This window comes from Microcaecilia unicolor, chromosome 11, assembly GCF_901765095.1.
Source record: "Microcaecilia unicolor chromosome 11, aMicUni1.1, whole genome shotgun sequence".
Taxonomy (NCBI): Eukaryota; Metazoa; Chordata; class Amphibia; order Gymnophiona; family Siphonopidae; genus Microcaecilia; species Microcaecilia unicolor.
Window position 1 is genome coordinate 126,100,859 of NC_044041.1, and position 27,664 is coordinate 126,128,522.

Consider the following 27,664-nt stretch of genomic DNA (forward strand, 5'->3'; position numbering starts at 1 on the left):
GAATGCAAACTCCGCATTGGGCACACACACGTACAGCGACGTCATGGTCGGGATGTGCGCGCGCATGCCCAGGGAGCGCGGGACGGGAAGATGGCGGCGGCAGTGGAGAATGTGGTAAAGCTGTGAGTCAGGGTACCGGGAAAGGGAATGGGCAATGCAGGGTGAACAAGGGGCCATGGTGTTCCCCTCATTCTGTTTCTCTGCCTCTTTCCTCCATTTTCCTTTCTTTAACACCCTCTCCCCCGCCTCTTTTGTCTCTTTTTATTATGTTCACCACCGCTTCTTCCTCCGTATCTTAGTCACCCCACTCATTCCTTCTTTCCCTTCTACTTTCTTCTTTTCTTCTCTAGCATATCTGCCTGTTTTCTGCCTGCCACTCCTTTCCACATTTCCAATAACTTTATTTTTTAGTATGTTCTTAAATATCATAACAGAGAGATGATAGTTATAAAGTTTGCACAGATCTTACACCCCCTTCTCCTTTTACATAGTTCTAATTTATCAGTTGAGTTTGGCCTCAGAATTATTATTGTTATATTTGTTATTTTTATTGTAAACTGATAATTATTGATTTACACTAAATGGGGGTAATTCTATGAAGGTGGCCTAAAATTAGGTGCTAAAATGCTGGGCACTAATCACAAATTCTATATTCACAGTTACATGTGTAAGTCTGTATTTCAGCTCCTAACTTTAGTTCATGAGCCCTTATCCCATGGCAAAGGCCTGTGTAAATGCTCGCACCTGACAGTATTCTATAACCTTAGCACCTAAGTGTTGGACATGCTTCTCCACATCTGCACCTAGCACTAAGGGGAGTAACCTATGCATCAGTTAACTCCAATTGTCTTATTGGTGGTGCTAATTTGTACCAAATTTAACAATTAAGATACATAACTGCCATTATTCTCAACATAGTAACATAGTAGATGACGGCAGAAAAAGACCTGCATGGTCCATCCAGTCTGCCCAACAAGATAAACTCATATGTGTATACCTTACCTTGATTTGTACCTGTCTTTTTCAGGGCACAGACCGTACAAGTCTGCCCAGCAGTATTTCACGCCTCCCATCACTGGCTCTGGCACAGACCGTATAAGTCTGCCCTCCACTATCCTCGCCTCCCAACCACCAACCTCTCTTCCCCCACCTGCTCCGCCACCCAATTTCGGCTAAGCTTCTGAGGATCCATTCCTACTGCATAGGATTCCTTTATGCATATCCCACGCATGTTTGAATTCCGTTACCGTTTTCATCTCCACCACCTCCCGCGGGAGGGCATTCCAAGCATCCACCACCCTCTCTGTGAAAAAATACTTCCTGACATCTTTTTTGTGTGCAAGATTGTATAGTTAGGGGGGATTGTTAATAAATAGCATGTAAAAAAAAGAACAAACATCTAAACAAGGATTTGAATCATTGTTGATGTCAATACAAAAATTATGTAATATCAATATAGTAAATCCGTTTATGTTGAAATCTTTTTTATTGAAATTTCAAAATTATAATATTCAACAGAAATAAAGGTACAACTTACCAATCCCCCCCCCCCCCCCCTCAAGTCAGTTCAAAGCTCAGGGTTAAGTATTTATCAAATAACTCCAGGCTTTAGAAGATAACATGAGCCAAAGCGGTTCCCAAGTGTCATGAAACCGGAGACCTGGCCCCGTTCCAGAGATGAAATCCGTTGCCTGTCTATGCACATCTGTACCAATAATAGAGTTCTCCATTGTGACAGCGTTGGTCCAGAGTCTGTCAGCCAATTCAACAAAATAGCTTTGATACTAAATAGAATAGCTTGCTGTGTAAAGCTCTTAAAGCCAGTCAGTGGTGGGTATGTATAGGTATAGCTATTAATATAAATGGATCATATAAATGACAGTACAGTTCCAATATGTATCCACCGCCCCAAGCATTCGTCTCCAAAAATTTTCTATAACGGGGCATGTCCAAAACATGTGTCCAGGAGTTGCTGATGCTGCCCCGCACTTTTTACACCATGAAGTCTGCAACACACCTGCCCTGAACGTACTATTTGTTGCAAAATGAAGTCTTAGAAAAAAATTTGTAGAGCATTTCTCTCGGCTCCACAGACAAATGTCTAGAGTGTAATTGCTGTATGTATCATTTACAATTCTCTATTACCGTGCACCTCATGTCTTGAGACCAGCGAATCGCCAATAGCTTATAATCTAGCTCGGGCGTGGTGTCTTTCAAATGTTTGTGGTGGAATTTTAGTGGCATCGACTGTTGAGACCCCGACGTATAGACCTCCAATAGTGTATCTACGACATCTTCCTTGAGATCAGTCCAAACCAAAGAAGACACGTAATATCGAAGCTGTATATAAGCAAAGTAGTGTGTAGGTAATATCTTATAAGTCTACTGGAAATATTTAAAAGATCTCATACGCCCTTCCTCAGTCACAACTTGTGCTAAATATTGAAGAACATTCAATGCCTACTGTCTAAACGTACTCTTACCCTTTCCCGGGGAGAAGGCAGGGCTATTACAGATAGGTAAATATGGGGTTACCTGCAAAGAAAAATGATTTCTCCTGCGTATCAACTTCAACACTGCTCTTGAGGATTTAAGCATGGTATAATTTTGTAAAACATTTGGAGGTAACCTGCCTGAGGTATGTAGGACATGACTAAAGTGTATCCCAGGGACAATAGTTTCAAGACAGGTAACTGAGAACTCCTCAGTGCCTCTAAACCAGTTGTTAATGTGACACATCCCACAGGCCATCATCAGGTATCTTAAATTCAGGATCCCCATTCTCCCTTGACTTATAGGGGTTTGATTAAGTGTCAGTGGCATTCTAGGCCTCCTCCCTTTCCATAAGTACACTTGTAAGAATTTACTGATCTTCCGCTCTTCCCTCACTTATAAAACAGGGGAAGCTGTTGAAATAGGTATACCCATTTAGCGGCGAGGATCATATTAAAAAGGGCAACTCTTCCCCATAAAGAGAGAGGATAAGCCTGCTAGAGTGCAAGTCTATGCCTCGTTTCTTCTAACAAAGGGGAAATATTTATTGTATATAAAGTAGAAAGATCAGCTGGAATAAGGACCCCCCACCCCAGATATTTCAGTGCTGTCTTCTCCCACGAGAAAGGGAAATCTCCCCTCCAGCCTGCTTGCTTCACCTCTGGGTCCAATGCAAGCACTTTAGACTTCCATAATTTTTATTTATTTATTTGTTACATTTGTATCCCACACTTTCTCACCTATTTGCAGGCTCAATGTGGCTTACATAGTACCGGAGATGCGTTTGCAGACTCCAGTGTAAACAAATACAGAGTGATGTTGAGATAAGATAAAGTTCATGTGGTACAGCCACATTGAGGGAAAACCCTGAGAGGGCACAGAAATGTTGCAGTATGGATCACATGGGAGGAAGTGAATCTTGTGGTGAAGTAAGCACTAGTAATATGTCATCAGCATAAGCGAGCAGATCCTGGATCGTCACGCCTTTCACCTGTGGCGAGTCATTCAGCGTTCATAACAGGGACTCTAGGGAGTGATTAAACAAGTGGGGACAAGGGGCAACCCTGGCGAGTACCTCGCTGTATATCAAAACCCAGAGATTTGCTACCATTTACTAGTATGTGGGAACAAGTATGCCCAATTGACCTGATAAAATGCTTTGGCGGTGTCCAGACTGACCAGCATGGTTGGTATTTTATTTACCTGACAGTGGGAAATGGTCAGAAGAACCTTTCTAATATTTATTACAGAATGCCGTTTTGAGACAAATCCTACCTGAGGAGGTCCAATCAGCTCAGGGGGGAATCTAGCCAGCCTGTACGCCAGTACCTTGGCCAGTATTTTAATGTTGACATTTAGTAGTGAAATCGGCCTATAGGCATCCGGGGATTTCCAGGTTTGGGGGAGCAGTGAGATCAATGCCGTATTTTCGTGCGGTGGGAACGTCCCCTTCTATCACCGATTGATAATAGTCTAACAGGGGACCCAAGAGTGAGATTTGCAAAATCTTATAGAAATCCCCAGAGAACCCATCAGCTCCAGGTGCTGAATGGGACTTGAGACGTTTAATCACGCGTTGAAGTTCCTTAAGATGCAGTGGGGCCCCCAAGGCTTCTACAGCCTCCTCCGACAACCGTGGCATCTGTGCCCCCGCTAACAAGGTGTCCACCTCCCCCTCAGCTGAGGCCGGACATCTCTTGTAAAGATTTTGAAAGTGTTCTCTCAGGATTTGCACCATCTTGTCAGTGTGGTTAGTTATTTGCCCTGTTTTGTCTCATAATGCACTAATTGTATGATTCTCTCCCGCCCCCCCCCCCCCCCCCCCCCCCCCCCAGGATTTCACTACTTGGGCCAACATTCCCCTGGGTTGTTGCCGAACGCGTGAAATCGATATTTTTGATAACGCTACGTTGTGTCTGCTCTTGCAATAGAGAATTTAAAGTCTCAAGTGACAGGTAGGCCTCTTTAGTACTGGCCATGGGATGCCTTACATATGCTTGCTTTGCTCTGTGTAATTGCAGTTCTAAGTTTTGTATGTTCCGCGCCACATGGTTATGCTACGCCACTGTATAAGCAATTAACTTGCCCCTTAAAACTGCCTTAGCCCAAAACAATTGTGGCTCATTTAAGTGTTAGCGATTATGATTTAAAAATGACTCCCACTTAGCAGTCAGATAAGCCTGAAATTCTCTATTGCAGGCTAAATATCTAGGGAACCACCACCCTACGGACACTTGGTCTGCCGGTGTCTCTAAGTCAGTCCACACGGGGGAGTGGCTCAGACCACCTCAATCCCTATCTGCACCTCGGTGACAATGGGAAACAAATTTGAGGAGACCAGAATATAATCTAACCGGGTGTGCGAGTCATGTGCCCTAGATCTATGTATGAAGTCCCTCTCACTGGGATGCACAAGAAGATTCATATTTCCCTTCACTACTAAGGCATTACCTTGATAAGGCAATAACTTATCCAACAAGGGAAAAAACACAGGGTCATAAGGAGTTGGGCCATATAAAGTTAGCAGATATACTTCCCTACCCTGGAGCCACAATTTCAGTAAGAGAAATCTCCCCCGCTCATCTTGTAGCAAAATGTTTGAGGTGCAGGCTAGGTGTTTATGAATTAGTACCTCCACTCCTCTCTTCCACCCACTCGAGGACGCAAAATGCACTGTGCCCACCCAGGACTGTTTAAGTTTCTGGTGCTCACTATCTGAGAGACAGGTTTCTTGAATACAATATCTGCTCTTTGCCATTTTAGTTCAGTTAAAACTTTTTTCCGTTTCATGGGGGAGGTTATCCCCCCAACATTCCAGGTTATAAGCCTATACTGTGGCATTGACATTCCTGTTGCCCATAATGTTAAGTGTCTTGCTACTTTCCATTTGGTCCAGGGAGCCCAGCCTCCCCCCCTCCCCAACCCTCCAGATGACATTCTGCTTCAATAACCCTGCAACCCTTTGGAGCCTGAGAGGCGTCCTTTCCCCCATTGCACCATGAATTCCCTCCCCCCGACAGTCCCGCTTTGAATAGTCGTAGTACCATATGAAACCTTGTATTTAGATATTCATACCCTTGACACCCATAAACTCCCCCCCGCAAAACAAACAAACAAAAAAACTGTAGGACCCCTTAGCGGGGACCAATTATCTAAACACCACCAAGACCTAACACCTCCCCCCCTCCACCTTCACCCAGTCGCCCACAGATAGACAGCGCTCCTCCCCCATCTCTGCTTGGCAGTTGTCGTGACAGAGAATGATCACAAAATGATAGGTCCCTCTCCCCCCCCAGGTCAAAAATGTATTCATCACAGAGGGCAGTCTGATGTTGACTCCACCTGAAATCTCTGGACTCATGGGAAGTGTGGCCGTGCAAAGTACCATAGAATGGGCCAAATCAATTGGAAGAAAATCCTTTTATAATCCAGCATTCGAGATTGTACGTGCCAATCCCTTACTGTAAATCCATCTAAGGCGTGATCACACTTTCCCTTCTTCTGCAAGCATGTTGAGGTAGTCCTGTGAAGCTGACACGGTGTCACAGGAGACCCACTTCCCGGACACATTCACGTTTAGGAGCGCAGGATATAGAAGCATTAATCGGACCTTTTTCTCATATAACATAGTAACATAGTAGATGACAGCAGAAAAAGACCTGCACGGTCCATCTAGTCTGCCCAACAAGATAAACTCATATGTGCTACTTCTTGTGTATACCTTACCTTGATTTGTATCTGCCATTTTCAGGACACAGACCGTAGAAGTCTTGCCCAGAACTAGTCCCACCACCCAAACATCAGCCCTACCTCCCAATCTCGGCTAAGCTTCTGAGGATCCATTCCTTCTGCACAGGATTCCTTTATGTTTATCCCACGCATGCTTGAATTTTGTTACCGTTTTCATCTCCACCACCTCCCGCGGGAGGGCATTCCAAGTATCTACCACTCTCTCTGTGAAAAAATACTTCCTGACATTTTTCTTGAGTCTGCCCTCACTCTTCACGCTGTGCAAATTGGCTAAAAGCACCTCTGGTTCTCCACCACTGCAGTCGAGTAGTCTTGAAAAAGTTTAACTGGATCTCAAAATTCAAAGCGTCCCTTTTAAGTTTATAGCCATTATAAGTTTATAGTCATTATAAAAATTAATAATTGCTTGCACAAAACAGAAATATTACTTCATCTCAGCCATATCCGGGCTCTGCTGTGTCTTCTGTGTCTGAGACCCGTTTCTCTAAAGCAGAGGTTCTTTTGGTAAACTCCGTCAGCATAGCTTCCATTTTGCTGAATTGTTTGGTAAGAAGTGCAAAGCAGGGCTCCAGTGCAACACCCACCGCTGTGTTTATCTGCCCCAGCTGCTGCTCTGAGAACTCTGTGTCCAGTTGTATGAGCCCATCCACCTTCTTGGGCTCCGTGCCTCTTGCTTTTTCTTTTTCTATCTTAGTACCTCTTTTTGATGTTGCAGATGGCATTGGCACCATGTATTCTTCCATAAGATGGTCCCATGGCCTTCATTGCTCAATTCGAGAAGCAGAACGTTAAGCTTTTAGTCAGGAAAAGAGAGAGGACCCCGGAGCAGTACTACAGCTACTGCTCTGAAAGCATCATGTTTCTTGTAAATCCATTTATAAATCTGAACATTTCAAAAACTGACAATGACATAAACCTTTTAAAAGATTTTGGGAATCTGTCAAGCTTTTTAATAAACTTTACAAAAACCTAACAGTGAGAAATATTATTATGTGTTAGTGTGTAGTGTGTATCTCACATTATTTATTGGCTTTTGCTCCCCTCCCTGGACAGTATGCCTCCATTAACATTTTATGTTCGTGTGCGCTAGAAGTGGTCCAGGACTTACTCTTTCATCACCATATACTCCTGGGGGATTTTGTGCACAGTATTTGAAAATTTGGCAAAATTCGGCACATTTTATTTGTAACTTTCTTGTGCAGATTTCCCCAATTATCACTGCTGGCTTCTCCCTCCAGGCATGAAATACCCCCACCACCGCGACAGCAGTGTCCCTCCACAGGTTCCACTTTCTCCATTTCTGTCCTAGTTTGTATCCCTTTCCCTGTTTAGTCCCCAACTTTGTCTATTCTTCTACCTCCAAATTTTCTCCCATTCACTCCTTTTGTGTTCACCTATTCTCTACGCTGTAGCAGCACTCAGCCTTCTAGAGTTTTTTGTTCACTACCCTCCCTATGCGCCGCCCCCCAGCTTCCAGCAAGACCCTTGTTCTGTCCACCCCAAGGTATCTTCCCCAGGCAAACCCCACTCTCTGCCCCAGTCCCCATGGCACACACCTCCCCTATCCACCTTTCTCCATCCCCCATGGCACACACCTCCCCCATCCACCTTTCTCCATCCCCCATGGCACACACCTCCCCAATCCACCTTTCTCCATCCCCCCCATGGCACAGATTACCCCATCCACCTTTCTCCACCCCCTACCCCCGTGGCACAGATTACTCCATAAACCTTATTCTAGCCCTCTCTCCTCCCATGGCACATTGTACTCCATCCACCTTCCTGCACTCCCCCCTCAACATGGCATCCACAACTCCATCCACCTTTTTTCCAGGCACCCCCTACCCTCCCTTCCTCCCTCCCTGCATACACACACTATTCCAGTGTTAGAAGGAGCTGCACATCGGGCTAGAGGCCGATTGAATGTTGGTTTCAGATTCGGCACTGAAATGGGACCGAAATCCAAGTTTGAATTTTGTCTGAAAATAACCTGAGCATTTTCAGCTGAAACCTGAAACTCCTCCCCCCCTTGCGATCACTTCCCTCCTCTCATCCCACCCGTAGGCTTTCCCTGGGCCTACCTTAGGAAGGTCTAGTAGCTTTTGGGGCACGACAACCCCAGTCATTCTTGCCCTGTACTGCACTCCATTGCACTGGCTGCCAAGACTTCCCGTGGCAGGCCTGCGAGGTCCCTGCGGCCATTTTGTGAGTGGAACCAGCACAGACAAGAGTAAGTCTCCTCCCTGTGCTGCTTCTAATATCAAAATGGCTGCCAGGACCTTTTGTGGAGGTCTTGGCAGCCATTATGGTGGAATAGCTGCACGGTCCAGGAACAAACCACCAGGCCTTCCTATGGTAGGCCTGGGGAGGGTCTAATGGTGGGATGGGGGAAGAAGTGATTGGGGAAGAGGAGGGCTGCCGCTGGGAATGGGCCAGGCCAGCTCGTGAGGGGGGACGTTTTTGTTTGGAAGCTGAGAGGTGGAGGGGTTGGTTTATGGTTTCATTTTCAACTGAAACTGAGCAGCCAGTTTTGGTCAGAGATTCGGTTTCAGGCGAAACCAAAGATCCTAGGTTTGGTCAGGCTCTACATTGAGCTGCTTCCTACTCTTCTGCTGTCCCAGGCCCAACTGTTCTTTTGAGCTGTGTGAGCCTTCATACAGCCATGTGGCTTAAAGGAACTGTCGGGGACCAAGTCGGCAGAGAAAGTGGAAGCAGCCCAATATGTAGCTGGGTAGCTCCTCTTACTGCTCTGAAGTGGTGTGTGTGTGCAGAGAGGGAGGTAGGGAGACAACTGGAATTGAAGCATCTATGTTACACTGCATTGCAATAGCAGACCACAGAATATTGTGTGGGAAGGGCAGAATTCTGCCCAGTCTGCGGAGGTGGGGAATAATGCGCAAATTCTGCATTGCGTAGTAGCGCAGGATTCCCCCAGGAGTAATCATAGGCCATCTTCCTTCTCTTTCGTTTCAAGTGAATCATTATTGTGGCTCACCTGGACCATCCCCAGTGCTGTTGGACTAGTTTTGTAAAAACTATAGGATGTCCATTATTGTTTTAATTTTTGCAGGTTTGTTTTTTCTTTTTGGTTTACCAGGTTGCTAAAAATAATAATTTCCCCCCATATAGGGAAGTAAGAGATCCCTCTGAAGTCACCATACCCCTTTTCTCAATCCTCTTTCAAGTAACAATTCTATATAGTTCCTTAATGTTAGCCTTCCTCTTTTTTTTGGTCACAGAGGTACCATATGTTTGGCTCTTATTGTTCCATATCCTTTCTTTTTGTTTTCCAAACTTTTTATAGTTTTGTTCTCCCTTTGGACTGCAAGGTGTATACTTTTTCTTATGAAGCTCAAAGACATGTCAAGTGTGATGGGATAGCTGTGCAAATAGCATTTCCTTTTCGTCCGTACCAGACCAGTCCAGAATGAATGGGTTATGTCTATTCACCAGAGGAAGGAGACGAGAAATAAGTAGTTTCAAGTGATTTACCCTTTAAGGGTGTCATGCAGCATAGAACATTCAGTATTTTTCTCCGGCTTCAACTCCACTCCTTTCCTGTATGGCAGCTATAAGTGGTGAAATGGGGCTACAGTTTGTGGTCTTATTTGACCTCCTGTGTGTGACAGTCTATTTATTGACATATAGAGGTAAGTAGTATTTTGTTACTCATTGTCCATAGTTTTTCATAAAAGAAACAGGGTCTCTGTGGTTTAGCAGGTTAATATTGTTTGTAAGTTCCAACCGTAGTTGAGTGGTGAGAAACATTTGCTTTCTGAGCCCCTTAAGTCCTGGCATGTTCATTTTATTTCCCTTTTCTGAAGAATTACAAAGGAATTTCTAAATATATTAAGCAGAACTGGGGTTTGCATGCTTTATCACCTGCTGGTTTATATTTTCAGCAGGGCCATTATTATGAAAGCCTACCTATTTTGGGGCAGGTGGGCTGTATTTCTCTTTTCTGTTCTGTTGCAAGCTAACTGAACTTTCTTGCCTCCAAATCTCAGTTTATTTTGCTCCTCGCAGCTGAGTTATCTTTGAGTGCTGGATTGACACTCTGGAGTATATATTCCCTAAGCCAGGGGTAGGCAACTCCGGTCCTCGAGAGCCACAGGCAGGTCAGGTTTTCAGGATATCCACAATGAATATGCAGGAGATAGATTTGCAAGCACTGCCTCCTTGGTATGCAAATCTATCTCCTGCATATTCATTGTGGATATCCTGAAAACCTGACCTGCCTGTGGCTCTCGAGGACCGGAGTTGCCTACCCCTGCCCTAAGCCAAACTCCTTTTCTTCTAGTTGACTACCTGGCTCCCATTTCCTGGAATTTAAAAAAATATATATTCCATATCATCAAGCTGATCAATCCATAGACTGGTGGGTTGTGTCCATCTACCAGCAGGTGGAGATAGAGAGCAAACTTTTGCCTCCCTATATGTGGTCATGTGCTGCCGGAAACTCCTCAGTATGTTCTCTATCTCAGCAGGTGGTGGTCACACACAGCAGCAGCTCTGGCTAGGCCTCCAAGCCTAATTTTTAGGTTTTGTTGAGTGCCTGGGGTTGAGGGCTCTTTTGAGCAAGTGCAAACCTGGTGGTGCCAGGTCCCTCCTTTTCTCCCCCCTCCCGCTGGCTCCGTTAAACAAAAAAAAAAAAAAAAAAAAAATTTTAAACGTCTTTAAAGGCGTTTATTTCGACGTTTATTTAAGCGTCTATTGCAGCTACTCACTGGGACACCAGGTCGTTACAACTCGGAGCGGACAGCAGGTAATTTTTACCTTTTTATAGCGGGCGGGGGTTCCCCGATTCTTCTCCTCGTGGCACATGGCGTCGGAGGGCGAGGGCGCAAAGGGTCGCTCCCCGGGTCGCTTGAGCGCTTCTAGAGGGGATGCGGGGGTCTTAAAGCCTGATTCGCCCTTGTTGGGTGACAGTTTCGTGACCGATGAATGTCCCGGTCCTTCCTCCGGCGTGGCGGTTTTTCCCGCCATAAACGCCCATCCCCCGCTCCTCGCCTCCGCCATCTTGGCCGGCCACGCGGCTCGGACGGCTTCTTCTTGGGCCGCCCTTGAGGTTGGAGACATTAATGCCATGAACGCCCTTAATTTGGGCGACGGCACAGAAGCGGCTAAAGTTAAGAGCCGTTCTTCCCGCGCGGCTCCTTCGCGGAGTTTCGCGCCGGACGCCATTTTGGATGCGCAGCATGTCTCTCCCCCGCTGTTGCGAGCGCCGGTTGAGAGCGCGCCTAGGGCTATTGCCCAGGCTGCGGGAGTGCACAGTCTGGGGGGTTTCTCCCCCGAGTTTGTTTTGCTGCTGCATCAGGCCTTCCTCATGCACAACGCTGCCCCCGCTCCCTCGTCTGGTAAAGAGGTTGAGGTTCCCAGAGGTAAACGCCCTCGGGTTGATTCCCAGGCCTTGGAGGAATTAGTCTCCTCCGATGTAGATGAGGGCAGCATGTCTGAGGTCTCCCAACGGTCCTTTGCGGATTCCTTGGAGGAGACGGATCCCCGCTCGGATGGAGCGGATGACCCCTCTGCAGCGCGGCTTTTTCGCCCAGAGGATTTGCCCAACCTGTTGTTACAGGCCATGGACCCTTTGAAGATATCCTCTCCGGAGGACGTCTCTCCCTCAGCCCCTGTTGGCTCTGCCATTATGCTGGGGACGAAGCGCCCGCCTAGAACCTTCCACGTGCATGATGCCATGCACACCTTAATTTCGGCTCAATGGGATGTCCCAGAAGCGAGCCTTAAAGTGGCTAGGGCTATGTCCCGCCTCTATCCTTTGGCTGTGAGTGAACGTGAGGCCTATCTGTGGCCTACCGTGGATTCTTTAATCACTGCGGTGACTAAGAAAACGGCATTGCCGGTGGAAGGTGGCACGGCCCTAAAGGACGCCCAAGACAGGAGATTGGAGGCGGCCTTAAGGTCGTCCTTTGAGGCTGCTGCTTTAAGTTTGCAGGCCTCAGTTTGCGGCTCCTATGTGGCCAGGGCGTGCCTGACTATGGTGCAGCGGGCTTCCCCCTCGGATCATTCCTTGAGGGCTGATTGGCCAGCCCTGGAATCGGGCTTAGCCTATTTGGCAGACTTGCTGTATGATGTCTTGAGAGCCTCAGCTAAAGGCATGGCTCAGACAGTCTCTGCGCGGCGGTGGCTTTGGCTGAAACATTGGTCTGCTGACCACGCCTCTAAATCCCGCCTGGCTAGATTGCCTTTTAAAGGCAAGCTGCTCTTTGGGGTCGAGCTGGACAGAATCGTGACCGATCTCGGCACGTCTAAGGGCAAGAAGTTACCAGAGGTCAGGGCTCGGGCTAGTGCTCGTCCCGGTACCTCCAGAGGACGTTTTCAGGAAGCCCGTCGGTACCGCCCAGGCAGGTCGGGTTCTTCTGCCCCCTCTTCCTTTAAGAGGAATTTCTCCCCCAAGCAGCATTCCTTTCGCAGAGACCGCCGTCCCGGAGGTGCTCCCTCCGGTCCTCCCCCAGGGTCTCGTACCCAATGACGGGGTCTTGGTCCACGCCCCAGTGCAGATTGGAGGACGGCTGTCCTCGTTTCTGGGCGAGTGGACCACAATAACTTCAGACGCTTGGGTGCTGGAAGTCATCAGAGACGGCTACAAGCTAGAGTTCTGCCGACCCTTAAGAGACGGGTTTGTACTCTCTCCCTTCAAGTCTCCGGTCAAAGCTGTGGCAGTGCAGCAGACTTTGGACAATCTGATCCGCCTGGGTGCGGTCGTTCCGGTGCCAGAAAGTCAGCTTGGCAAGGGGCGTTACTCCATTTACTTTGTGGTACCAAAGAAAGGAGGTTCTGTCCGGCCTATCCTCGACCTCAAAGGGGTCAATCGGGCCTTGAAAGTGCGGCACTTTCGCATGGAGACTCTCCGCTCTGTTATAGCGGCAGTGAAGGCAGGGGAGTACCTGGCATCCTTGGACATCAAGGAAGCGTACCTGCATATTCCCATCTGGCCTCCTCATCAACGCTTTCTGCGTTTTGCAGTCCTGGGCCGACACTTCCAGTTCAGAGCCCTCCCGTTCGGGTTGGCTACTGCTCCGCGGACCTTTCCCAAAGTAATGGTGGTCATAGCGGCCTTCCTGCGAAAGGAAGGAGTACAAGTCCATCCTTATCTGGACGACTGGTTGATCCGAGCCCCCTCTTATGCAGAGTGCGGCAAAGCTGTGGACCGGGTAGTTGCTCTTTTGAGCTCCCTGGGATGGATCATCAACTGGGAGAAGAGCCAGCTGCGCCCGACTCAGTCCCTGGAGTATCTGGGAGTTCGATTCGACACCCAAGTGGGCAGAGTGTTCCTGCCAGACAATCGGATTGTCAAACTTCAGGCTCAGGTGGACCAGTTCCTAGTAGCCTCTCCTCTTCGGGCTTGGGACTATGTGCAGCTGTTGGGCTCTATGACGGCCACGATGGAAGTAGTGCCCTGGGCCAGGGCTCATATGAGACCACTACAACACTCCCTGCTGCAGCGCTGGACTCCGATGTCGGAGGATTATGCTGTGCGCCTTCCCTTGGATCCAGCAGTGCGCAAGGCGCTGAGCTGGTGGATGCAGACAGACAAGTTGTCTGCGGGAATGCCTCTGGTGACCCCAGAGTGGATTGTCGTCACGACGGACGCCTCGTTGTCGGGCTGGGGAGCCCACTGCTTGGGAAGGACAGCGCAGGGGCTCTGGTCTCCTGCAGAAGCAAAGTGGTCTATCAACCTCCTGGAACTCAGAGCCATTCGGTTGGCGCTTTTGGAGTTCATCCCGGTACTGGTGTTGAAGCCTGTACGGGCCCTGTCGGACAATGCCACGGCTGTGGCCTATGTCAACCGCCAGGGAGGTACCAAGAGCGCCCCTCGAGCCAAGGAGGCTATGAATCTTTGCCAGTGGGCGGAAGCGAACCTGGAGCAGCTTTCAGCGGCCCACATTGCCGGAGTCATGAATGTCAAGGCGGACTTTCTCAGTCGCCATACCTTGGAGCCCGGAGAGTGGCAGCTATCTGCTCAGGCGTTCTTGGACATCACGAAGCGCTGGGGCCAGCCGAGCCTAGATCTGATGGCGTCATCGGCCAATTGCCAAGTGCCGCGCTTTTTCAGCAGAGGACGGGACCCTCGATCCCTGGGAGTAGATGCTCTCCTCCAACAGTGGCCGACACAAGAGCTCCTCTATGTGTTCCCGCCCTGGCCCATGTTGGGCAGGGTGCTAGACCGGGTGGCAAGGCATCCCGGCAGAGTAATCCTTGTGGGTCCGGATTGGCCCAGACGTCCCTGGTATGCGGACTTGATCAGGCTCTCAGTCGACGATCCTCTGCGGCTGACAGTGGAGCAGGGCCTGTTACATCAGGGTCCCGTGGTGATGGAGGATCCCTCCCCCTTTGGTCTTACGGCCTGGCTATTGAGCGGCAGCGTCTGAGGAAGAAGGGCTTCTCAGACAAGGTTATCGCCACTATGCTAAGAGCGAGGAAGCGCTCTACTTCTACTGCTTACGCCAGGGTTTGGCGTATCTTTGCAGCGTGGTGTGAAGCAGGCTCTCTTTCTCCCTTCACGGCTCCAATTTCTTCAGTGTTGGCGTTCCTGCAAGAAGGTCTGGAGAAAGGCCTGTCGCTCAGTTCCCTTAAAGTCCAGGTAGCGGCTCTGGCTTGCTTCAGGGGCCGCCTGAAGGGTGCTTCCCTGGCTTCGCAGCCAGATGTGGTGCGCTTTCTCAAGGGAGTTAATCACCTGCGCCCTCCTCTGCACTCAGTGGTGCCTGCGTGGAATCTCAACCTGGTGCTAAGAGCATTGCAGAAGCCGCCGTTTGAAACCCTTGTCGAGGGCATCTCTGAAAGACCTGACGTTGAAAGCAGTCTTTTTGGTGGCTATCACTTCAGCCAGAAGAGTTTCCGAGCTCCAGGCGCTCTCATGTCGAGAGCCTTTTCTGCAGTTCACTGAGGCAGGAGTGACTATTCGCACAGTGCCTTCCTTTCTGCCCAAGATTGTTTCTCGCTTCCATGTGAATCAGCAGCTCTGTCTCCCTTCCTTTCGTAGGGAGGACTACCCAGAGGAGTACTCTGCTCTTAAATATCTGGATGTGAGACGAGTCATCATCAGATACTTGGAAGTGACCAATGATTTCCGGAAGTCGGATCATCTGTTTGTCCTGTTTGCAGGTCCTCGTAAGGGTCTGCAGGCTGCTAAGCCTACAGTGGCAAGATGGGTCAAGGAAGCCATTGCAGCGGCTTATGTGGCCGCGGGGAAGGTGCCGCCTATCCAGCTGAAGGCTCACTCCACAAGAGCTCAGGCGGCCTCGATGGCAGAGGCCGGTTCCGTCTCCTTGGAAGAGATATGCAAGGCGGCAACTTGGGCTTCGGCCCATACATTCTCCAAGCATTACCGCTTGACTGTGGCTGCTCGGGCGGAGGCCCGGTTTGGAGCTTCAGTGTTGCGGTCAGGGATTTCTAGGTCCCGCCCTGGGTGAGTACTGCTTCGGTACATCCCACCAGTCTATGGATTGATCAGCTTGATGATATGGAAGGTAAAATTATGTATAATCATACCTGATAATTTTCTTTCCATTAATCATAGCTGATCAATCCATAGCCCCTCCCAGATATCTGTACTGTTTTTGGTTCTGGTTGCATTTCAGGTTCAAGTTTAGTCTTCAGTTACTTCAGAAAGACTTCGTGTTCAAGTTTTTTCACTTGGATTCTTCAAGAGTTAAGACGAGTTTGTGTTACAGTGAGCTGCTGCATTCCTCTCCCCTCCGTTTTACGGGGCTGGATTGAGACTTAAATTCTGCCGGCACTCCCTCCCGCTTCGTGCGGCTGTAGGGCAGCTTTGTACCCCTCCCGCTTCGGCGGTGTTAGGGTCAGTCAGCTCCTCCCGCGGTTGCGGTTGCAGGATAAGCCAGATCCCCCCGCATCGGCGGGTGTGGTGTCCCTCCCCCGCTCCGCGGGGATGAGCTGGACGGATTCCCCTCCCCCACTTGTGTGGGGATGAGCTGGGTTAATTCCCCTCCCCCGTTTCGGCGGTGGTGAGCTGGGCAGAGTGTCCCTTCGTGGGTGTAATTCTCTAAGTGCTGAGTCCTGCGGATGGAGCTTTGATATCGACATACTGAGGAGTTTCCGGCAGCACATGACCACATATAGGGAGGCAAAAGTTTGCTCTCTATCTCCACCTGCTGGTAGATGGACACAACCCACCAGTCTATGGATTGATCAGCTATGATTAATGGAAAGAAAATTATCAGGTATGATTATACATAATTTTACCTTCTTTTCTGTTTCAGTATGTTTCCACAATACAGTAGTAGTTCAGCTAGGTTTTTTCAGCTGCACTGTTGAATGCTAATTTGGAATGTTACTCATTTGTTTTCCTAATGTTGCTTATATTGCTTGCCCTTAAATATTCAGTTCTCAGCTGGAATCAGCTACATCCTAAATTGTTAACCAATGATTTTCCAGTCTTCTGCCCATTTGGGTAGATTTTACATTCAATTCTGGTTCACTACTGATTTAAGACAAATAATTCACAAGAGCAGGAAACTATTAAATTAGAATATCAATAGCTAAATAAGTTTCCAAAAGCAGACCACAGTCACTCCATCTATCATCACACTATATACTGTGGGTCTGCTTTTGGACACTTAGGGGTCTGTTTACTAAGCTGCACAGCATTGCCGACAGCCCATTCAAAGTGATTGAGCTGTGTTGGCACTAGTGCACAGCCAGCCGCACTAGCAGCTTAGTAAACCCGTTATTTAGCTATTGATGTTCAGTCCTGATTTAGCCAGAGTTTATATCCCCTACATTGCTTTCTTGTATTACAGATGATCAATAGAAATAAAATAAAACATAGAAAAGAAAATAAGATGATACCTTTTTTATTGGACTAACTTAGTACATATTTTGATTAGCTTTCGAAGGTAACCCTTCTTCATCAGATCCGAAATAAGCAAATGTTGATAAATAACAGTATATATAAGTGAAACATCAAAGAATTTCAGTGACAGTCTCACAGGATGAGGGTGGGGTGGGTTAGATGAGAGACAGGGAGAGCCGGGTGGATGAGGGACAGGGAGATGTGCATGGTGATAAGAGGGTGACAAAGCAGTAGAATTTTATTTATTTGTTATATTTGTACCCCACATTTTCCCACCTATTTGCAGGCTAAATGTGGCTTACACGGTACCGTACAGGCATTCGCCAGTCAGTTGATGATAAATACAGGTTATATTGTGGTTGAAGTGAGGTAGGTGTGTATCAGGCACCATGAGGATGGAAGGGATGAAGATTGTATATTGTTCAGTACGATCATTGGTTGTGTTGTGTTGCTGGGTGTAGGGATTTACGTTGGATCGGTGGGGTAAGCCTTTTTGAAGAGGGTGGTTTTTAGTGACTTCCTGAAGTTTAGATGGTCATGGATTATTTTCACAGCTTTTGGGAGTCCATTCCATAGTTGTGCGCTTAAGTAGGAGAAGCTGGATGCATAAATTGTTTTGTATTTCAGTCCTTTGTAATTTGGGTAGTGTAGGTTTAGGTATGATCGTGATGATCCGAATCTGTTTCTGGTTGGTAGATCTGTGAGGTCTGTCATGTATTTATTTATTTATTTGTAGCATTTGTATCCCACATTTTCCCACCAATTTGCAGGCTCAATGTGGCTTACATTCGCTGTAATGGCAGTTGCCATTTCTGTATAACAGATTACAAGTGGTAATGCGTTAAGTTGCATACATACATGGTAACATACATTTAGCATAACATATATATCATGTGCATATACATGGTAAGGAAGAATAAATTATGGTAATACATGAAAGTTCCTGAGTAAGAAATTGGGTTGTATCATACTTTAGATCATCTACTATGGAGTGACCATATTCAACATAAAGTTTGAAGTGGTAATGCTTATTAATTAATTGCAGAGAGGTTAATCAGTCAAGTGATAGGATTCCAGTTATGTCTATGTCGTGTAAAGTCTTAGTATCCTGGGACTATGCCGTAGATAATTTTGTGAACCAAGGTGCAGATTTTGAAGATGATCCGTTCTTTGATTGGGAGCCAGTGTAGCTTTTCTCGAATGGGGTTTAGCGCTTTTGAATCGTGTTTTACCAAATATCAAAATACCAAAATATGATTTATAATGGGCTAGAAAACTCAGATCTTTGTTAAGTCCTGTCTGGTGGGTGTCAAAATATTTAATCATTCTGACTTCAAAGGTCTTACGTTCCTGGATTGTCTTAAATTGTATTACAGAAGGGAATTATATCCTTTATTAACATCTATAGCTTTCTCAGATTTATTTTGTTACCTTCAGTGTTATTCTTTACACCAGCTTCCTGTATCCAATCATTGCAGCTGTATCCATGCCCTTACAGCAATTCCCTTTAGCAGTCGTCTGTGAGGCTGTCACAGTCACCTCACCCCTGGAAAAGTGGGGCAGGTACTGAGGGAACATACAAATAATGACAAAATATAGTAAGGTAGCACTCTGCGATTTAGATCATGTAACGAACGTCCCTCCAATTACAGACCCAAATTCATTACAGCCCAAAAATACACACTGAAAAGAATGGGACACAAGGCTCAGATATCTATATAAATAATTCTCACCTCCAATTCTGAAGCTCACTGTGTGCCACGGAAACACTGAAGCCCTGTACTGTTGTAGCCTGTCAGCACCACTCACTCTCACTCATACACCCGCCCTCAGCCACGCCCCATCCAGACATAATTCGCAGCCCCAGCGTTCTAATGAAGACCCCAAGCTCCACCCACTTCCGTGAAGGGTTTGTTACTTCATGGTGGTGAAGCCTCTCCACTGCCCATGTCTCTCTGTCACACCCTCGTGTCGAACGTGATGATGTCCAGGGCGCAACAATTTCCATCAACGACAGAAAGGGAACTACGGAAAGGGAGGCGCTGACAAAAACAAAATGGCGCCGAAAACGAGCGTACACACACGCCACAAAACCGCTTCGGGGGGCAGGCAGCCAGACAGACTCAACGTCGGAGGGTGCGAAGGAGGGACTTACATTCATGCCGTCCCACGAACACCTCAACGACAACGTGGATGCAGCACCTCACAGGTTTGCTTTCTTTTGAGTGTATGCCGATGACGGCTGCACAGGGCAGGGGAAACAGAGATTAACCAAATTCCCTTCCTTGCTTACACTGCACTACATAGCCTTATCTCCACTCCGTCTACAAACAGAGGGGAGGGAGGACCGCATGCAACTCGGAGGGGACACAGGGAGAGACCGGGGAGGGGGGGAACCTTGCTAGCGCCCGTTTCATTTCATACAGAAATGTTTTTTTTTTACTAGTAAAAATATAAAAGCTGATTTATTATATTTGTAGCAGAAGAAATAGTGTAAATCAGAGAATGCACTTATGCAAAATTACCTAAAATGATGGTAAAGCAATGAGTGCTTATGCACTTGTTAAGGCAAGGAAAAGAGAATGCACACTTTACCCTGGTCTCTCAGGCACTATAAAAGACAGTTACAACCTGAATAATGATGAAAGACTCTCCCACTCTTACGGACACCAGAGATAGAAGCAGTCAGGGAACTGATGAGTGCTCTTTCATGGGAAGGACAACAGGTGCAGTAACAGAAAAGTCACATTGCAGGCCGGAGCAGGGAGGAGGTCATCAGGTGCTGTCTCTCTGGCAGAGGCTGGAGACCAGCAAGCAGGACCAGATAACAGGCCATCAGCTGTCAGGGTAACTGCTTCAGATAACACCCAGATAACTTAATAGTTTTTTTAGAGGCTGCTTATACCCTTTTCTTGGGTAAAGCGAGCCTCCCAGTCTAGAACAACAGGTTTGGGAATTTCCAGTTTTGTGATTTGGAGAACCAAAACACCAGGCCATAGGCGGTAGTAGCAAAGTTATTCTGTCCATGAGGTCACAGTTTCTGTGAACAAAGTTATTGTTGAAGTTGTTTTTGCTCAGATACAGCCTTGGCAATATTTAGCAATGCTCTTTTCCCTGCACGCAAGTCTGAGGCCTATACATTCCCTAACACGAGAGCTGAAGTTAGCCCGAGTCTGTATCTTTTAAAATCAGGTTCATAGTGCTGAATAGTGCATCCTGTAGGGTCTTATGCATCCTGTAGGGTCTGCTGTGTTCTTCCAGCATCTTCTGTGATGCCTTGTGGTAAAATTGTTGTAGGATGCTTGGTCAAGCAACTTTCTGACATAGCCTAGTGCTTAGAACAGCCTGTTGAGTCTAGATCAGACATTCAGGGTTGCTGGTTCAAGTCCCACTGCAGTTTTTATAGCAAATTTTTCGGCTGAATACTAACATCAACCTTTCATTCTGCATGGTTACAGTTACCTTTGTACTCAGCAGTGGCGGTAACGTTTATGCGGACAGCAACCGCCTGTCCTGCACAAAAACAGCAACTTCTTGTGGTGCAGTAAGTCAAAAACCTTCTATGCGAAATAGTAGGAGCAGTAACATAGTGCCAGCGTCCTTTTGTGCTGCGTTGTGGCAGTATTCTCCGGTGCTGTGTCACGACAACATACTTCTGGGCTGCTTGGTGGCGACAGCCTCCTCTGCTATATAGCAGCTTCCTATGCCTATAGTGGTGGCATCTTCCTATGTTGCACAGGTGGAACAGCCTCTTGAGCTGAACACTCTCTGTGCTGTGCTGTGGTTGCTCCCTGCTGTGGGGTCATCTAGAAGCAAGGGGATCTTGGATTCTCTACAAGAAGAATTGTTCCAGCAGCTGGTAATGGAACCAACGTGGAACGAAGAGTGTTTCTGATGTTACGGTGGGCTATCATTTGGCATCTAGCAGTCACTGGATGGTGTGGTTCAGTATTAAGACACATGAAGAGAGGGCTTATTTAAGATTGAAGGTTCTAGGCTTCAAAAGAACTAACTATGCCAAGATGGAGGAATACCTCAAGGAAGAGTTAGTTGGATGGGAACAGCTGAAGGAAGTGGAACAGCAGTGGGCAAAACTGAAAGGAGCTCTTTTAAAGGTGACAAAACGTCATGTTAGAAGTACATAAAAGTAAGAGGAAAAGACAACCGTTTTGGTTCTCAAATGTAGTAGCTGTAAAGGTAAGGGAAAAAGGTCAGCCTTTGTAAGTCATAAGACAACGCAGAAAAAGGGAGACAGGCAAAAGAATCTGGAAAAGCTGCCAGGAAAGCAAAGATACAAATGGAAGAAAAGATAGCCAGTACGGTAAAATTTGGGGACAAGACATTTTTTAGATATGTAAGTGCCAAAATAGCACATTAAGGCTCAAGGGTGAGGGGGAGGAATATGTAGAAGCTGATAAGGATAAAGCTGAACTGCTTATCAATTATTTCTGTTCTGTGCTCACGGATGAAAGGCCGGAGGTAGGTCCACAGAAAACAAATGCTAATGGGAATGGATGTTCGGTAGACCAGGACCGTTTCTCAGAAGATTGTGTTCTTGAGGAGCTAGTTAAAATAAAAATAGACAAAGCGATGGGGCCTGATGGGATACATCTGAGGGTACTCAAGGAAGTTCTGGTGGCTCCGTTGTCTGACCTCTTCAGTGCTTCCTTAGAGTCTGGAGTGGTCCCGGAGGACTGGAGAAGGGTGGATGTGTCCCTCTGCACAAGTGTGGAAGCAAGGAGGAGGTTGGGAATTACAGACCTATTAGTCTGACCTCAGTGTTGAGTAAACTAATGGAAACGCTTGTAAAGCGGAGGACTGTGGAGTTTCTAGAGTCGAATGGACTGCAGGACCTGAGGCAGCATGGTTTCACTAGAGGCAGGTCTTGTCAGACAAATCTGATTGATTTTCTTTGACTGGGTGACAAAACAGTTGGATATGGGAGTGGCACCAGTTTTGGTGAGCTTGGATTTTAGCAAAGCCTTTGACACGGTTCCGCACAGGCAACTGATAAATAAACTGAGTGCCCTCGGTATGGGCATTAAAGTGACTGGCTAAAAACTGGTTAAGTGGAAGGAGATTGCTCTGAAGAGAAGAATGTTATCAGTGGTGTACCGCAGGGGTCAGCTCATGGGCTGGCTCTTTAACATATTTGTGAGTGATACTGCAGAAGGACTGTCTGGTAAGGTTTGTCTCTTTGCAGATGATACCAAACTCTGTAATAGGGTAGACACCCTGGAGGGTGTGGATAGCAGATGGAGGGATCTGGCAAAACTTGAAGAATGGTCCAGTAATTGGCAACTCAGATTTATTGCTAAAAAAATGCAGGTTGCAAAATCCAAAGGAACGATGGAGTATAGGGGGTGAAGTACTTTTGTGTATGACAGAAGAGTGGGACTTGGGGGTGATTGTGTCTAACTTCAAGGTGGCCAAACAGGTAGAAAAGGCAACAGTCAAACCCAGAAGGATGCTTGGGTGCATAGGGAGAGGAATGGCCAGCAGGAAAAAAAGAGGTGATAGTGTCTTTGTATAAGTCTCTGGTGAGGCCCCATTTAGAATACTGTGTGTAATTCTGGAGACTGCACATACAGAAAGATATAAACAGGATGGCGTCAGTCCAGAGGGTGGCTACAAAATTGGTCAGTGGTCTCTGTCATAAAACGTATGGGGACAGACTTAAGGATCTCAATATGTACATGGTGGGTGCTAGGTGTTTTGTGACGGTATATTTTGGAAGAAAGATGGGAGAGAGGGGATATAGTATCATAGTAACATAGTAGATGAAGGCAGAAAAAGACCTGCACGGTCCATCCAGTCTGCCCAACAAGATAACTCATATTTGCTAATTTTTGTGTATACCCTACTTTGATCTGTACTTGTGTTCTTCAGGGCACAGACCGTATAAGTCTGCCCAGCACTATCCCCGCCTCCCAACCACCGGCTCTGGCACAGACCGTATAATTCTGCCCAGCACTATCCCCGCCTCCCACCATCGGCTCTGGCACAGACCGTATAATTCTGCCCAGCACTATCCCTGCCTCCCAACCACCGGCTCTGGCACAGACCGTATAAGAATTAACAGTAAGCACAGATTATTAAATCACGCCAAAAAAGACAGATATCATTAACAATTGAATCATATTTTGTCATTATTAAAAGCAGTATTCATCAAAGCACTTAGACTTAATATGGAACTTTGTAAGTCTAAGAGCTTTGAAAACGAGTCTCAGCCTACTAGGAAGTTTAGGTAATGAATTCCATTTCTTAGTGCTTTGATAGGAAAAGCCTACAGTATGAATAGATTTATAGATAACTTTCTCACAAGAATAGTCAAGAGATGATAAGTCTCTAGAAGTAGCTTAAGAGTATTTTGCTTAGGCAATTTAAAGAGGTTTTGCATGTGTGAAGGAGACATACCATAGAAGACCCGGTATACAAATACATATAGTTTAAAGGTAATTCTGGCCTTTAACGGAAGCCAATGTAACTTTCAAATAACAGACAGCAGTATTCTGTGCTGTTTTGAAGTTTTCTAATTTGAAAATACACCCACTGCCTTCGGAAGGAAACTTTTCCTATAGTCTACACTGAAAACAGAATGAGCTGAGAAATGTATATGGGAGAAGAGGATGATCCCACCCTTTTAACAACGCTTCTCCCCCCCTGCCCCAAAGGAGATGTGCTAGAGACAAGGCTACTGCCCACCCCTACAACACAACATCTAAGTGATCCCCAAAGATCAGAAGTCTGCCAGTCTGAGAACAGGTCAGTCGCTGCATTCTCTCACCCGGCTGCATCTTGTCATCCAACATTAAACCCCCGGCAAACTCCAATCTCATATATGATAAAGACGTTTAAATACCTCTGTGGCATTAATGTACAGGAGATGAGCCTCTTTCAAATGAAGAAAAACTCTGGAATGAGAGGGCATATGATGAAGTTAAGAGGTGTTAGGCTCAGAAGTAATCTAAGGAAATACTTTTTCATGGAAAAGGTGGTGGACACGTGGAGGTGGTGGAGATGAGGACTGTGTCTGAATTTAAGAAGGCGTGGGACAGGCACATAGGATCTCTTAGGGAAAGGAGGAGATAGTGGTTGCTGTGGATGAGCAGACTGGATGGGCCATTGGGCTCTTACCTGTTGTCATGTTTCTATGTTTTGTTTTCTAGACTGCACAGTAGCACCATCAATCTGTGTTGCACGATAGTAGTGATTGCAGTGTGACAACTTCCTCAGGTGTGGCATGGGCACACTTCTTCCTGTGTTGTACAGTAGTATCAAATACACGGTGGCTACAACCTTCTGAGTTTTGTGGTTGCAGTTGTTTACTATGTTTCTCAGCTCCTCCACCACCTATATGGCTCGCTTATAGCTTCTCTCTCTATAGCTCTCTTTCTGTGATTCTTGTTTCTTCTTTGAGGTGCTCTTCTATTTTGCTTACCTGCAACATTCACGTTTGCTTTATTGCTGCCATGCTACAGGTATTCTACAGAGGCAAGATTGCAATGTATTCTGCAGCTCAAATACCCACCTGGTGCAGTTGGAGGCATGTCTTAGCTTCCCAAGACGACTTTGTGTCTTATTCCAGGAGTTAGCTTTATAATATGGCAGTTTTGGGGGCAGGTGTGTACTCTGGTTGCAGTGACCTCTAGGGGGACTTTTGCCTATATTAGTGTTTTCGAAGTCTGTCCTGGAGTACTCCTTGCCTGTTTGGTTTTCAGGATTTTCACAATGAATATGCATGAAAGAGATTTGCATACAATCACATACATATTCATTGTGGATATCCAGGACAAACTTGGGAAGCATTGGCCTATAGAACTCGAAAGGCAGTGGCTGTAGTTATTACTCTGAGGTAACAGCTGCCTGTTTGGGTACACATGTAGCATCCACAGGTGTAGCTGCAAATGCAGCGTCCTCAGGTGTGGCTTCAAGATGCTCCATGCTCAGATGTTGATTGGATAAGCATGTTCATGATTGTTCCTTTCACATAGTTGCAGATGCACTATTCACAGATATAGTTTTGAAGGCGGCATTCACAGGCATGACTTAAGATGTAGCATGCATTGGCGTGACTTCAGTTCTGGCAGCCACAGGCGTGGCCTCATCTACTACAGCCTTAGGCATAGCTTCAGATGCAACAGCCACAGGGCAACAGGAGCAACAGCTACAGGCATGCATTCAGATGAGGTGTTTATAAAAGTGTCTTCAGATACAATGGCAACCTGTATGCCGCCGATTGTTATGCAACAGCAGCCGTCTGTATGCTACCTGTTGCTGCAGCCAGCAGTGCACCACCAAGTTCTATGGCCTCCTCTACAGTATCTTCTATTGGGCCCTCCTGTATGGAACACCTACTATGCCAATCTTTATCAAAATTTTGCTTCATATACACTGTGTTCAGCTATGACATTATCTAAATCAAGTACTTCAATTCTATTTCAAAGTTTATAAAAGTGGGGAGGAAAAGCCTCAGACAGCGCAGGACATTTTCCAGTTCAAACTGTATATATGAGTCTGCTGCGTCGATCATCGGCAGAAAAAACATCTCCCATCAAAATGCATAAACATTTATATCGATTGTATTAAATTACTTTTGCAAACTTTTCTTCAAAAAAACATTTTTAACATTTCAACAGCAGCTACTTAGCTTAAAGGCAGCAATTCTTTGCAATTGAAGCATTCACCCCTAGGTGAGATAAATTAGCATGCAGTGGAGGCAGTGCATGCAAATCTATCTCATGAATATTCATTGTGGATATCCTTAAAACCTGACTGGCTGGGGTGCCTCCTGGACCAGGTTTGGGAACCACTGGGTTAATGGATATAAAACAGAGGGTAGGTTTAATTGGCCATTTTTCTCAGTGGAGGAGAATGTATAGTGGAATTCTGCAGGGATATGTACTGGGCTTGGTGCTATTTAACATATTTATCCCCTCCGAAGGGACACCACCTTGTAGTGGTGGAGGGGCTTTTGTGTTTCAATGACTCAGAGGGCTATGCTGAAGGGTTTCCCATATCAGACAGGCCTCTGAGGAGAAACCAGACAAAGAGTGTCCCAAAATAGGGAGAGTGGAAAGATGGTGACGTGAAGCTTGTACGCTCAATGGCCCAGCTGTCCTCTGAAGTTCTGTCTTTGTTTACTTGAAATTTCCTCTTTGCATTTGCAGTTACCTTAACTGAGAGGAAGGGGACAATGGGCGGTCAGCCGTCGATGACCAGCGTTTTGTCCCCTGTGCAGCAAGTGTGGGACCGCTGCGTGACGAGCTGCCCACAGATGACTCCTTTGATGAGTCCTTTGATTAACGTCAGCGCTCTTGGACCTGGAAACAACTTCCATCGCTCCCAAGTCATTTAACCACCATGTCCAGAGGAGTGAGTTAGGAGTGTATGCTGAAACGGAAGTCGTTTACAGCTGAACCCGTGTCGGCGGTGCCACTCCTAAACCCGTAAGAGCTATTAGCTTGGAGTTTTTGGCTCCCGTGGAGGTTACATTGAATATCATCTGGAAGGCGCTCCAGGACCTAACGGTGGTAGTATTAATTTTGCTTCAGATAGAGTGAGCCACATGGATAATCTAATCGAATCCTTTGAGAATGAAAAATTGATACAGCAAATGAAGTGCTACAGGAGTAGGAAACGGTTAAGATTTTGAAAATAATAGACCAGAAAAATTTGAACAAAATGAATATTATTACAGATGATTAATATTGAGATTGTTGTTTTCCTAGAGTTCCGGGTATGACTCCTAAAGTTTTGTCCTCTGAAATGATTCCTCTTAGTATATTAATTCAAAAGGAGTGAAGCCTGTTAAACTGGAATTACCTTAATCAGTGGGAATTGGATTAGAGACTCAAGTGTTTGTATTGTTAAATAATTTCTGGTTTTAAAAGAGAAAAAAATGAAATCAGGTTATTATTTCCACTAATATTGGACAATAAGTATGTTTCCAACGAAATTAGTTGACTATACACCGTCTTGGTTTTGAAGAAGCCAACCAGACGATCAATGTGGAATAATGATTCAGATAAATAATAACTGGGGATAATCAGGTTAATACCACGTTTTCTTTGTTTACTGTTGTTTAATTGATCTCCTTGTCTTGTTTCACTCTCCCTATTTATTTTGTGGTCTAAGAAAGAGAAAGATTGTATATAATCCATTTATCTAGTTGAGATTGTTTTCCTCTAATATTGTATTAATGTACAGTCATCTCTGTATTACTGTTTGCAAGTGACCCTTATAAAATGAAAAATTATAAATAAATGATTAAAAAAACCAAAAAACATATTTATAAATGATCTGGAAGTCAGAACAAGTGAGGTAATTAAATTTTGCAGATGACTCAAAACTATTCAAATTTGTTAAAACGCATGTGGACTGTGAAAAATTGCAGGAAGACTGGGCATCCAAATGACAGATGAAATTTAATGTGGACAAATGCAAAGTGATGCACATTGGGAAGAATAATCCAGATCATAGTTACTTGATGCTAGGGTCCACCTTAGGAGTCAGCACCCAAGAAAAAGATCTAGGTGAAATTGTAGGCAATACACTGAAAATTTTAGAACATAAGAATAGCCTAGT

At 46.1% G+C, this 27,664-nt stretch overlaps 1 protein-coding gene across 4 annotated transcripts in view; it reads left to right on the top strand.

Annotated features, from left to right (window-relative positions):
• Positions 1 to 52: 52 nt before the first annotated feature.
• DPF2 (double PHD fingers 2) overlaps positions 53 to 27,664 on the top strand; it is a 183,906-nt gene continuing 156,294 nt past the window's right edge. For all 4 annotated transcript variants that reach the window (XM_030217954.1, XM_030217955.1, XM_030217956.1 and 1 more), the window contains exon 1: positions 53 to 122. In XM_030217954.1, coding sequence (XP_030073814.1) covers positions 91 to 122 — 32 coding nt within the window. In that variant the 5' untranslated portion in view covers positions 53 to 90. The remainder of the gene's footprint in view (positions 123 to 27,664) is intronic.